At 41.4% G+C, this 13,502-nt stretch overlaps 1 protein-coding gene across 3 annotated transcripts in view; it reads left to right on the forward strand.

Annotated features, from left to right (window-relative positions):
- The window catches only part of AAAS (aladin WD repeat nucleoporin), a 43,563-nt gene that overhangs the window by 7,586 nt on the left and 22,475 nt on the right, over positions 1-13,502 (forward strand). For all 3 annotated transcript variants that reach the window (XM_077483851.1, XM_077483852.1, XM_077483853.1), the window contains exons 3-12: positions 1,692-1,819; positions 5,788-5,843; positions 6,098-6,189; positions 8,589-8,635; positions 9,084-9,182; positions 10,589-10,732; positions 11,406-11,526; positions 11,641-11,765; positions 11,833-11,893; positions 11,995-12,085. In XM_077483851.1, the coding sequence (XP_077339977.1) occupies positions 1,692-1,819; positions 5,788-5,843; positions 6,098-6,189; positions 8,589-8,635; positions 9,084-9,182; positions 10,589-10,732; positions 11,406-11,526; positions 11,641-11,765; positions 11,833-11,893; positions 11,995-12,085 (964 nt within the window). The remainder of the gene's footprint in view (positions 1-1,691; positions 1,820-5,787; positions 5,844-6,097; positions 6,190-8,588; positions 8,636-9,083; positions 9,183-10,588; positions 10,733-11,405; positions 11,527-11,640; positions 11,766-11,832; positions 11,894-11,994; positions 12,086-13,502) is intronic.

Below are 13,502 nucleotides of genomic sequence, written 5' to 3' on the forward strand. Positions count from 1 at the left end.
TTTGGGGGTCTTATAGACCACGGATCCCTTCATAAAGAGTACCTGTCACTGCCTGTTGCTGTCACAAGGGATGTTTACATTCCTTGTGATAGCAATAAAAGTGATAAAAAAAATGAAAATGTAAAGAGACAGTGTAAAAATAAAAACTTTAAATCTACTGAATATCGTCACCTGATATCGGCCTTAAAGGCAGCCAAAAAATCTGTATTGGCCCTGAAAAAAAATGACACTAGTGAACAGTTGGTCCAGTTGGCTTGTTGGACTACACACCAGTATTTAATTTACAGCCATCAGTGGTGGAAATCCACACTATATCAGACTTATACAGCCATTTCATCTGTATGACTCATCCTGCATTCCAGTGGGACTAACTTTTGTTTCTGGAGCTTGCTAGAGAGCTATTGCTAGAACACGTGATAATTTATGGAACACTGCTTACACTACCACTAGCATACTCTTGTTTCAGTAGGTTATGGATTACTTCTGTTTATAACCTGCATAAGAGGCACTTTGGTGTCAGTGTGTATTTTCAATCCTTGGCCAAGGATCTTTTAGCTACAATCTTTTAATGTTTTTCAATAAAACTTGATTTTTAGGATTCTCGATCAGACGTGTCCTTGTGTATAATGCCTCTTTAAGGGGGTAGTAGTCGAAGTTTGGGTGCTTTTATTTTAAGGTGTTAACCTAATGGTGTTTATTCCAGCCAGCATAAATCATATTAGAGTGGTAATTGTTTATTGCAGATAGTTCCATCATTACAAGCAACAGATTGCTTTGATATCTGTATCCATGCAGCTGTTGGTCTGTAACATTACAACAGCATTGATTATATAGGTTGGAGTTCACTAAAGTCACTTCGAATTCTTTCTGCCTACTGTACAGCCTGCATGATTTTTTAAAGGTGAACTATAGACAGAAAATACATAAATCGGACAACTCTAATATACATCAATCCATCACACACAATTTTAGATCTGGTTCTCAAATTTTCCGACAACAAAATCTGTTGTTGGAAATTCTGATCGTGTGTACACAATTCAGAAGCACAAAGTGCCACGCATGCTCGGAATCAACCAGAAGAGCAGCACTGGCTTTTGAACTTAATTTTTCTTGGCTCCTCGTATGTGTTGTACGTCACTGCGTTCTTGGCGTCCGGAATTTCCAACCAACTTTGTGTGACCGTGTGTATGCAAAGAAAAGTTTGAGCTAACATCCGTCGTAAAAAATCCCAAGGATTTTGTTGTCGGAAAATCCTATTGTGGGTACAGGGCATAAGAGGCAGAAGCAGAACAACGCTCCAGTCCAAGTGCTGACATGAAACATGCCAATTGGAAAAAGCAGAGTAACAAGACTAGCCTCATCAGTGTGCTGCTTTTCCTTTTGCTGTCTAGTCATAGGCTGGAGGTGGGTCCATGAAAACCTGGGCTTAAAGCGCAAGTGGGTTGACCAATGTGTTCAGACTAGGGACTGCATGCAGCAGAAAAGTACTGCAGGGACAATCTCTGAAATAAATCTAGTTATGTTCTTTTTTGTTAATGGGCTACTAATTTTATTTTGTTTTTGTTTTTTTTGTTTTTTTTCTTTTACGGGGGTTCAGGTTTAATCTTCTGAATTTCGTAATTTTTTTTTTTAATGGTTTTTATGCTAATTATTTTGCCACAAACACAACCACTGTGTTCTTGTATTTGCAGCTGGTAAATGTTCCAGAAATTACAATTCCTCTAGATTCAGTGAAGGTTCCAGGTAGAATGGAAATGAACAGCAAAGCAGCATTTATTCATCATAAGGAGAGCGTGTGGAAGAGATGCTTGAATTCATGGTAAGTGACCTTGCCAAACTTTATTATCTTTAAGGCTAGATTCACACTATTGTGTTTGCTGTGGGGCACATTTGTGCAGGAAAAAGGTCCTTGTCCCTTTTGTAAACCACAGCGTGGAAACCACATGGTGCTTTGGTTTTGCACGTTTCTGCGTAAACATGCTGCTTTTTCTGTGTCTGCTAAACACCAGCATGCTTACGGTTGTGGAAAACGCGTGTGATTTACACGCATTCCCGCACCTGCAATAATGTGAAACTAGGCTAAGGCCATGTCTCTATGTTGGCTATTGTGGGCTATTTGACATCTGGGATTACTTTTAGGAAACTTAAATACCAACTCCGAGCAACTTTAAATGTATCCCCTGCAGTGCAGGGGGTTAATTGCTCATTTAAGTCTAGGGCAGGGGTATTGAAGTAAAAAAAAATTCAGAGTTCCAACCTGTAAAATGTTTCTTCCAACCGAGGTCTGAACCACCTGTTTGTGCGATGACTCAGAACATTCACAGCTCTGCCCCCTATTCACATTGCAGCTCCTTTCATCTCTGCTCCCCCCATTTACATTGCAGCCCCCCATTCACATTACAGCCTTCCTCAGCTCTGCTCCTCCCATTCACAGCTTTGCCCCCTCATTCACATTACAGCCCCCCTCAGTCCCCCCCCAATTCAGATTGTAGCTTCCTCAGCTACTGCCAATTAACTCAGGCAGCTCCCTCTCTCCATCCAAAAGAAACGTTTTCCACTCTCTGTCTAGAGTTGTCCCGCGGCTGCCTCTCACTCTCTTTTCTGCTGTGCTAATGACAGCGGCGGCTGAGGTGAAGAACTGGCTCCTAAGTGGAACTGTGGCGTTCCTGATGAGACAGTTACTCATCCGTACCTGGCCCGCAGTTTGCCTTTTAGTGATGCCTGGTCTAGGGAAACAAAAATGGGAAATTTTAATTACCCCATCCTTCACTCTTCCCTACAACCTCTTGTCCCTGCACTCTAGGTTCCCGACATTAAAAAGACCAAAGTAGGATCCAAAGCCCTGCAATTGGACATGTTGATGCCAAGGGACAGTCCACTGCTGGAGCTCAATCTGACAAAGAAGCGGAGGATTAGGTGAATAAAACAGTTCATCCTCTGTACAAGGCAAGCAGTTAACCCTCCATTTAGAGGGCATAATAGAGTTTGGGATACGTGTTTTTGTCAGTCTCTTTGACAGCTGCTATCAGGATAGTTTTAATTGAAATATAAAGGAAATATGAGATCTAGTAATGATGATAAAAATGTATGATGATAACTAAATGGATACATTTAAAAAGTCATGTGAAAAACCAACAATAGAGTCAATATAACCTTTTTTCACAACACCATTAATTAATGCACATGATAGAAATGCAAAAGAAAAAATCTGAATGAAAATAAAAATTTTACAAATTATTTAAAAATGTATTATTGTGTGGTTGTAATAAAAGTTGGTAAGCTAAAGACAACAAATGAATACATTTAACAGAGAGGATTTCATATGTGCAGGTGAAGGAAGCACAGTGTGGATCGTAAGTAGACATTTATGATTGTCTGAGGTTTTGAGAACATAAATTATGGAAAGCATGGACAATCTCATGGTTACAAGTCCATCTCCAGAGCTCTTAATGTTCCTGTGTCCACTGTGCACAACATTGTCAAGAAGATTGCAGCCCATGGCACTGTAGTTAATCTCCGTGGACTAAAAAGAAAAATTTATCTAAGGATGTTTCGAATGGTGGATAAAGAACCTCAATCAACTTCCAGACAAATTTTAACCTTCAGGCACAGGGTACAACTGTGTCAGCTTGCACTATATGTCGCAATATAAATGAAAAGGGACGCTATGGTAGGAGACCCAGGAGGAGCCTACTGTTGACACAGAAACACAAAAAAGCCAGATTGGAGTTTCCCAAAATTTACCTGAGGAAGCTAAAATCCCTTTGTGGACAGACAAAACTAAATTACAGCTTTTTGGTAAAGCCCATCATTCAACTGTTTTCAGAAAAATAAATGAGTCCTTTAAAGAAAAGAATACAGTCAAACATGGTGGAGGTTCACTGATGTTTTGGAGTTACTTTGCAACTTCAGGCACTGGATGTCTTGACCATGTGCAAGGTATTATGAAATCTGAAGCCTACCAAAGAATTCTAGGGTGCATTGTAGGACCCAGAGTCAGAATGTTGGGTCTCCGTCAGAGATAATGGGTCTTACAGCAGGACAATGACCCAAAGCACACATCTAAAAGCACCCAGAAAAGGTTTAAGACAAAGCGGTGGAGAGTACTGAACTGACCAGCAATGAGCCCAGATCTAAATTCCATAGAGCACCTGTGGAGATATCTCAGAACAGCAGTTGGGAAAAGGAACCCTTCCAATCTGAGAGAGCTGGAGCAGTTGGTGAAAGAGTGGTCCAAAATTCCAGTAGAGAGGTGTAAAACTCATTGATGGTTGCAGGAAGCGATTGATTTCAGTTATTTTTTCCAAGGGGTGTGCTACCAAATATTGAGGGTGCCAATAATTTTGTCTAGTCCATTTCTGGAGTTTTGCGTGGAATGTGTCAGATTTCGCTTTTTGTTGACTTTTTTGTGTCATACCAATACAAATAACAGAATGCTTAAACATTTGTAATTGCAACAATTTTCTGGGCGAAGTGGTGCATTATCTGACAGAAATGCAGGGGTGCCAATATTCTTAGCCATGACTGTAAGTTGTAAGTACAATTTGAGACCGTAAACAGGTGTAGTTGTTGCAAATAATCGGGCCTTGTGTGTAGTAAATTGATGCATACACAGAATGCAACAAAGAAATGAGGAGCACATGATGGTGGCAAAAGTAAAGAGTTAGGGTCCTTTTACACGGGGCGGATCAGTTCTGATCCGCCCCGTGGATATCCGTTTGCTCAGCAGGGATCACTCCGTCGATCCCCGCTGAGCAGGAAGATGACAGGTCCGTCTCTGCACACTGCGCAGGGACAGACCTGTCACAGCGCCGCTCTCCCCTATGGGAGATCGGATGACGACGGACCGCAGTGCCCGTCGTCATCCGATCCGCAGACGGATGGAAAAATAGCTTTTTCCTCCGTTACACTTTTTCGGATCGGAGCGGGTCGGATGTCAGCGGACATGTCACCGCTGACATCCGACGCTCCATAGAGCTCTATGGAGCACCCGTTCAGGTCCGCCTGAAAAACTGACAGGCGGGCCTGAACGGGACGTCAGTGTGAAAGGGGCCTTAGGGAACCAAAAAAGAAGAAAAGAAGCAAGTACCTGGAAGGCTAGACATGACCATAAAGTTGAGGATAGCTTCCCATACATAAAGAGGCTGTGTTTTATAGTAATGCACTTAAGAGGTAAACCTGGTAAGGATGTGTTAAGGTAAAGCATGGTATGACATCTGTCTCTTTTGCCACCCTTATGTACTTATCATTTAATGTCTCAAATTGGGCTTCCAACTTGGCACAGTTGTGTGTTTTTTTTTTTTTTTTTTTTTTTTTTTTTTTTTTATATATTGACATAAATCTATATATACAGTCCATACCGTGCTTCCTTTACTTGCACATATATGGCGCTGCCCCACTGCAAGGCATATTCTTTGCATACGCTATTTTTCTTTTCCTCTCTGTTCTACTTACTATGGCCATTTTCACTTTACTGTCTGGAATTGTGTACCTGCCTCCTGCAACATGTGCCAGTGTACATCATCTGGGGGGCAAAGCACATGTGAGGCAGAATGTGGGACAAGGGTTATATCACCAGCGCCTCACTAACCAGGGTGTGGAAAAACAGTCATTGTAAGTGATCTTAGGAAAAGGTCAGGTTTAATTGTGACAGCAACATGCTTTTACTTGGTCATTAATACATCAGTTGGGTGTAGTACAAGATCAATCTTCCATTTGTTAACAAGCAACCTGAAGAATGTTAGACACTTTTTTTGCTTGACATAAATTGTTCATTTTCCTTTTCAGGAAGCAAATGGGACTTGCTGGGATGCTTGAGGAGATATCTAACTCAGAAGGAGAAGGTAAGATCCATGCCACAAAACTGAAGTACACAATCCTTATTTGTACTCTTGTTTTGGGTCAGTGACACAAAATGCCAGACAACTAGACTGAAGTGTAGGTCGTCAACGGAAGGTGTCATTATTCTCTCCTCTATAAAGAATCTGCTTTATGTTTATGGAGTAAAAAAAATAAATAAAAAAAGTGTGTAGGTTTTGCAGGTTAGTTGACATCCACCATTATTTGTGTTGTATTTGAATTTTTATTTATTTTTCAGTGCCACAATGTTTGTGTCGCGTGTCCTGCTGCTGCCTTGCTTTATGTCGCTGGTTCTCCTCTTTCCATGGGTCGCTATTCCCACACCTGTCAGTAAGTCACCCTATTGTGGTTATGCAGCTGCCTAAGGCTGAGACTCATAAATCATAAACATAATAATGGATCTGTTGCGCTTAGTAACCAGTCTGATTACTGAGGCTGAATTCACACAGTGCAGTGACAGGTGTTGTATTGCATTGTAAAACTGTCACCAAAAGGACTCACAGAAGACAATTGTTTTCAGTGTGTATGATTCACACTGCAACGCAGCTTAAAGCTGTGTTAAAGTGAAGCATGCTGCATTTTATCGCAGTGCACTGTACAGAACTGCATGGCACTTTACAGTAGCCCATTGCGCTGCTGTACAATGACATTAAGTGTATGTTTGAGTACACTTCATACAAAGTTTGTACAAAAAAAAATACTGCCCCCCTACTGCAGTCGGAAACGGACAGCTGGCAGAAAGGTAAAGTGCTCTGGCAGCTGTCCTAGTATGAATTCGCTCTTGTACTATTGAAGGCTAATGTAGAGAATATAATTCCTGATTATTTGTTGTTGGTAATTTTTAAACCATTATCTATTTATTATTTAAAGCAGAGGGCCGCCCTAAAATAAAAAATAACATTAACATTCTCAAAAAATTATTTACTTATCAGAAACCCTTGTTGCTAGGCAGTCTTCCTAATCTGCCTCTTCCTATTCCGCGGTACTTCCTCCTCTTCGGTGAGTTGCCCCGTTGCATTCTGGGACATGTGTGTGTCCCGAAAACAACAGGGCCATTCACAAAGCTTTGTGCGACTCGCCCATGCGCAGTAGGAAACGGGCAGTGAAGCCACAAGGCTCTACTGCCTGTTTCCCTTCGTTAAGATGGCGGTGCCGGCTCCCAATCCGATGGACAGATCAGCTTTGGGGGCTGACATCGCTGGATAGGTAAGTTTCCTTATTAAAAGTCAGCAGCTACAGTGTTTGTAACTGCTGACTGTTTTATTTATTTATTTATTTATTTTTATTGCGGCTGGAACACCTCTTTAACTCCTTCCCGCCGACTGTATGCATATATGCGGCCTCATGGAAGTGGGTCTTTTTCCATGGGGCCACATACATGCGTAACTCCTTTGTGCTGGAAGCACGCTGCACAGCGCTCTCCCAGCACATAGGCCGGGCTCTAATAAACAAGCTGGCCCAGGACTCCCGGTTCTGGGTCACTTAAATGCTGTGATAGCCACTGATTGGCTATCACAGTAATCTGAGTCCACCCCTGCATTTACTTCCTCTTCTGCATGGAGAGGAAGATGCATCCTATCTTCCTCTCCTTGCAGGAGATAAAAATTTAAATGAAAAAAAAAAAAAGTCAACTTTTTTTATTTTTTTTTAATTAAGACTATCGAAAAAAAATAATAAAGAAGAAAATAACCAGATCAAGGTTTGCCAGGGTGTTACATAGTTACATAGTTAGTAAGGTTGAATAAAGACACCTGTCCAACCTGAGTGAGTGTCTACAATTGTCCATATCTCTGTACATTGCACACTCACATCGGTCCCTACCCTCAAGGATCCAGCAATAGAAGGTCCCCCATTCATATACTAGGGCTAATTTGGGACAGAAGCCAATTAACCTACCTGCATGTCTTTGGAGTGTGGAAGGAAACCGGAGTACCCGGAGGAAACCCACGCAGGCACAGGGAGAACATGCAAACTCCAGGCAGGTAGTGTCATGGTTGGGATTCAAACCAGCGACCCTTTTTACTGCTAGGTGAGAGTGCTACCCACTACACCACTGTGTTAGGGTCGTTGTGGTAAAAGGTCACAGTCAGCATATTTTGGGTAGAATTTAAAGCAAAATATTTTAGTAAGTATAAGGCCTTGTACACACGGTCGGAAATTCCGATGGAAAAGGAAGGTCCGACCGGATTATATTGTCGGAAAATCCGATCGCATGTGGGCTCTACCGGACTTTTTCTGACTGAAAATTTGAGAGCAGGATCTCAAATTTTCTGACAAAAAAATCCGATCTGGCTTTTTCCGATCGTTTGTAGAGGATTCCGATCGGACGATGTGCCACGCATGCGCAAATTACGAGATCAAAGCTATTGGCTACTAGCCTCAACGTAGTCCCGTCGTAACAAACAAACCTCATCATGTTCTGAACGATCTGAATTTCCAACAGCTTTGTCCGACCGTGTGTATGCAACACCAGTTTAGGACAAAATCCGTCGGAAAAAATCTGACGGATTTTGCTATCGGATTGTCCGACTGTGTGTACAAGGCATTAGTGTCAGTATATTTTAGGCAGGATAAAGAAAATGTACACCATTGTTTCTGGGCCCAGCTACGTGTGCAAACAACAACTGACAAATGTGGTATCGCTCATGATAGGCCCAAAGCCAAGATTTGATATGTTAGGATTTCCAAAATTTGATATAGTTCTAAATTTAAATTTTATGTGTCCACAGATGAAAAGTGAAGATCTCACAGCAGAATTCTCCCAAGGTCGTTACTGGTATGTATACTCTGAGAAGTTCCTTGGCTGAACTTTGGTCATACCTTTCATAGTAAAACGTATTAGTGGGCATTCATAATAGATGTTGTAAATGCACCTAAATTGTTGGTGCTTGCGTCCCATTCATGTACTTGTCAGCGTCTGGCACAGAGGGTTGGAGTGTCTATACTTCAGTGAGACAGAATTGACAGTTCGATGTGCAGATCTTTATATAACTCTTAATATGTATTTTCTACATGCTCTTTTTGCATAACTGTAATATCAACACATGACATGCCTCAAATGAGTAGAGGTCTCAAACCGACATCTTGATCATTATACTCAGTGCTGTTCAAAATGGCAGAGGATTGCAGCAGCCAATACAAAGGGCTGTTGCTGTAGTGACCAGAAGTATTAATTCTGCCTTTATTTTGACCTATTTTGTCCTATTGCTTGTTCTGTCTTCTAGGACCACTTGTTCACTCAGAACTTTAGCTTGTCATCCTCACACAAACAAGTTTGCCTTGGCTCTTGTTGATGACTCCATTCGAATATATTCAACAGGAAGGTAAGGAATGCAGTGAAAAATGGAGGGTTAAATAGGACTATAGTCATTGTAGAGGTCTGGTGTTTAAAAGGGATCATTTATTTTTTGTAATGTGTTGAGGCCTTGCTTTATCGCCAAACCATTCCAGATATTTTTCCTGATTTTAATCCAAAACCAAAAATTTTATATATTGCAGCATACACATCATTGGATGAAATGGCTGCATCAGTTTTTTTTTTTCCCCTTTATTTTTACTAGTTGCACTGATTTATTTTTTTCCTATCTGAGTACCTATACTTGTGCTCAAGTACTTTGCAGATTACCGATTCCATTGCGGTAAAAGCTGCAAAGCATTGCGTGCAATTTGAACAGGAATGTGGTTTGATTTACTGTCCGAGTCACTATGATGAGCCTGGGTTCACACAGGAGCGGTGGGAGCAACCGCATTCCTGTTCAAATCACATATGATTCTTTGCAGTGTGATTTAACCCCATTTATTTTGTCGCACTGCACAGGGATAAAATTGAGGTTTTCGAATCGTTTGTACAAGTACTCGTGTGATTATTTTTTTTATTTTTTTTGGGGGGTGGTGAACGTCCTGTTGCTAGGCAGACTAGAAAAGAAAGTCTAATCATGATTGGACTTTTTTATTTATTTTTTAACTACCTAGCAAAAGCAGAGAGAAGCTCAACAGGAAAAATTATTTGGTTTATTTTTTTCCTGCAACAAAACTGGTGGGGTGCTGCCCTAGGAGCCCCTATGGATGAGCCTCCACTGCATGGACTTCTAAACATCACCATAAGCTTGCCCTTCCATGTTGTGTTTGTATACCCGGTTGTTATGTAACTGATTGCTGTAAGCACTTGAAAATATAGTCTGGCTGTTCAGTGTTATGTCAATTCCCTGTAATGTAAGTATCCTGACTAGTTCTTTGCACAGTTTGGATTGAACTGCTGGCAATAATTAGCCTCTGGATATGGCAGATTTAATTTGGCTACATATTGAGTATATTTTCAAAGATTTCATAATATTGAAATGCACAAATGCTTAAAACTTTTATTTGTAAATTAAAGTAAACCTTACTTATGTAAAAATGTGGGAACAGGCAGGATTTCGAATACAGAAGCTATATACCATGTCTCTTCTGCATTAAAGTAGTCTTGCCTGTTTGTTCACACTTTCGGCATCTGTTTTGCTAATTGGGGTCATTATTAAAAACAAGGCGGTAGGATATATCCTATCACTTTCCATTCAACTTTAATCTCACATACTGTGCACTGCTCTGTCCATCCACAGTGGGAGCACAAAGTGTTTGGTGTATTGGCTTGTAATATAATCTTTGAATATACAGTTATGTACATAATGATGAACCTTGTGTGGATTAATATACTGTGCTGTAATTCCTGTGTCTACTTCTTATGTTTTAGCTCAGTCACACCCATCTTAAAGCACCGTCTACAGAAGGATGTGGCCAGCATGGCGTGGAAGCCTTTGTGTGCATCTATATTGGCTGTAGCCTGCCAGAGCTGTGTAATTGTGTGGCATGTAGACCCCACTTCCTTATCAACAAGGTATCAAACTGATTTACTGATCACAGCCTATGTATATGTTAGAAATGTGACACCGTGGATTACTTTAGGCTTCTTGTATGGTTGACATAAATAAAATATATGAAAATAGAGACATCTCTGGAATTGTATGTATATTGCTTTTATTTGTGTTTTAATCTATTACTTTTAAATATCAGCATTTTGTATACCACATCCATAATCAGTGCTTCTATCTGTACTTCTCCAATTTGTGGAATTCTTTTTTTATAGTGATCTGTGTGATCTTCGATAAGCAGATTTTTTTTTTTTTTTTTTTTTTGTGAGTGAATTTGAAATTGATATGGTCTATACCTTAATTTCTCTCCAATTGTATGATCTAAACAGACCAGCTAAAATGATCCCTCAAACACTTTACCAAGGTGCAGCGCAGTTGTGTGAGTGCTGTCATAGAGCTGGGTCTGTGTATGGGCAGAGCCATTAAAGGGGTACATTCAGCCTGCCCATACATGGTTCGAATCTTGGCTAGTTCAGCAGGAACTGTCCTAGATTCCAACTATAGTCTATAGTCGCCATAACTGCTTACAGATCCTGTCTTCCCCATTCAGTATTGTCAGGGTATCACACTGAGGGCTATAACTGTGTAACGTTGGTTTAGATTATTTTTTAATAAGTTTGATTTCTTTAAATCCATTAGGCCTTCCTCTGGCTGCTCACAGATCCTTTCGCACCCAGGTCACAGTCCAGTCACTAGTGTTTGTTGGTCCCCTAAAGGTGGGCTGTTGCTGTCTTCATCTCCTGTGGACACAGCCATGCTGGTGAGTAGTAAAACATGACAATTTAGAATAATATATGTGCATCATCTACTACTTAGATATTTGTGTGTGTGTTTATAAAATATATATATATTATATAAAGTGTGTCAACTTTAGGTGTGGGATGTGTCTACTGAGACCTGTGTACCACTTCAGAGAGTTGGAGGAGGGGGCGTTACATTCTTGTCTTGGTCTCCTGATGGCAGCAAGGTGCTTTCTGCAACACCATCCCCTGTGTTCAGGTAGGGTGTGTTCTAAAGTTCTTGGTATATTGCCATTGATTAGTATTACAGTGCTACTATCTTACAGGGTATGGGAGACCCAGATGTGGACATGTGAGCGATGGCCAACACTTAAAGGGCGTTGTCAGGTATGTTTTCTAAAGCTCAGCATATGTTTCTCTCCTGATGCATTTCATTATTCATTTGTCTTGATATTTGGCTAATAGTTTCTCTTGTCTCCACCCCCTAGACTGGCTGCTGGAGCCCAGATGGAAGTCGCCTACTATTTGCAGTGCAAGGCGAGTCTGTAATATACAGTCTGTCCTTTACTGCTCCTGAAGGTAAAGTGTTTTTACATGCTATAAAATTTTTTGTATATGTCCATGTTTATTTATGAGCTAGATATAAAGTAGACTAAGCCTAGGTTCTCACATATGGAATGGGGGAGCCAGCGCGATTACAGCGCCGGTTCCCACATTCCATCTCTCGCGCATTCCATCTCTCCCGCAGGCAGTTCACACTGCCTTCTGTGAACCACTGCGGGTGTCAATACAATGTTATTGACACCCCCAGATCAGTTCACAGGTCGCAGTGTGAACTGTGGATTCACACAGTAATCAGATCGTATAGGTGAGAACACCCATGCTATCCGATTCCAGTGCGGAGAAAACAGTCCCTGCACTATTTTTCTGCAAACCCAATGCAAGTTCAGCCATACAACTATATGGCTGAACTCGCATTGCACTGACCTCTCATGCGATTGGCACCGCAGTGCGAGTGCGAATCACATGCAATGTCTGTTTTTGGCACAAGCGTGAACCTGGGCTTAGTGATACTAAAGTCTAAAAAAGAGGATATACTTACCTGATCTTCCACTTCTCTGTGCTGCTAGACTCATCCCTGCAGCTTCTTCTCCCCTTGTTCCAGTAGGTCATAGACCTGCATCGAACATGACACTGAGGGGCAGTCCATCGCCAGAGTGTGGGGGGCTGCCATCTGCTGGGGAGTGGAAGATCAGGTAACTAAAAAAGCTCTCTCCTAGACTAAACGAGCGGTTGCAGGTGCAGCCCCCAGTGCAAGGATATTTTTTCTTAACTCTCCCGGAGTTGGGCTTTAGTTGTAAACTTATTTACTATTTAACCTTTTTTATTTTATTTTTTATTTTTACTTAAAGCGTTTGTTAACCTAAAAAAAAAAATGCGGATCCTGTCCCCTTAAAACATGTTATACAGCATGTGCTGCGTTATTTGCCCCCCCCCCCCACCGTAACACCTAAAAAAACCTGGCTAATTCTGCCAGTTTCTACCCTCCCCTCTGTAATCTGAGCATGGTCTATCATGGCTGCTGAGCCCTGACACCATGGTTAGTTTACGTACCTTCGTCCTCCACAGCTTTCCTGTCCTCCTTCCTGCCTGTCGGGTCCTGTGTCTGTGTTCATAATTTAAACAATCCTCCTTGTCTCCTAAGGATATGTCCCCCCTGTGTGTGTTTTATTAAAATAAGCCACCCACTGACTCTCTCCTCCAGACTGACGTAATCGGGGGAATCTTGGCCCACTGCATCTGTTAGATGGGGAGAGGTGAGAGCCAGTGGGTCACATGAGCAGCGATCGATGCTCTGAGATAAGGTAACGGATGGCTTATTTTAATAAAACACACACAGTGGGGACATATCCTTAGGAGACAAGGAAGCTTGTATAAACTATGAAATGTTATTTCAGCAGGAAGAGGGGGAGGGGGCGGTCCCTTACACAGGAGG

The sequence above is a fragment of the Lithobates pipiens genome, unplaced genomic scaffold, assembly GCF_037356315.1.
Source record: "Lithobates pipiens isolate NorthernLeopardFrog02 unplaced genomic scaffold, aLitPip1_a1.2 Scaffold_16, whole genome shotgun sequence".
Taxonomy (NCBI): Eukaryota; Metazoa; Chordata; class Amphibia; order Anura; family Ranidae; genus Lithobates; species Lithobates pipiens.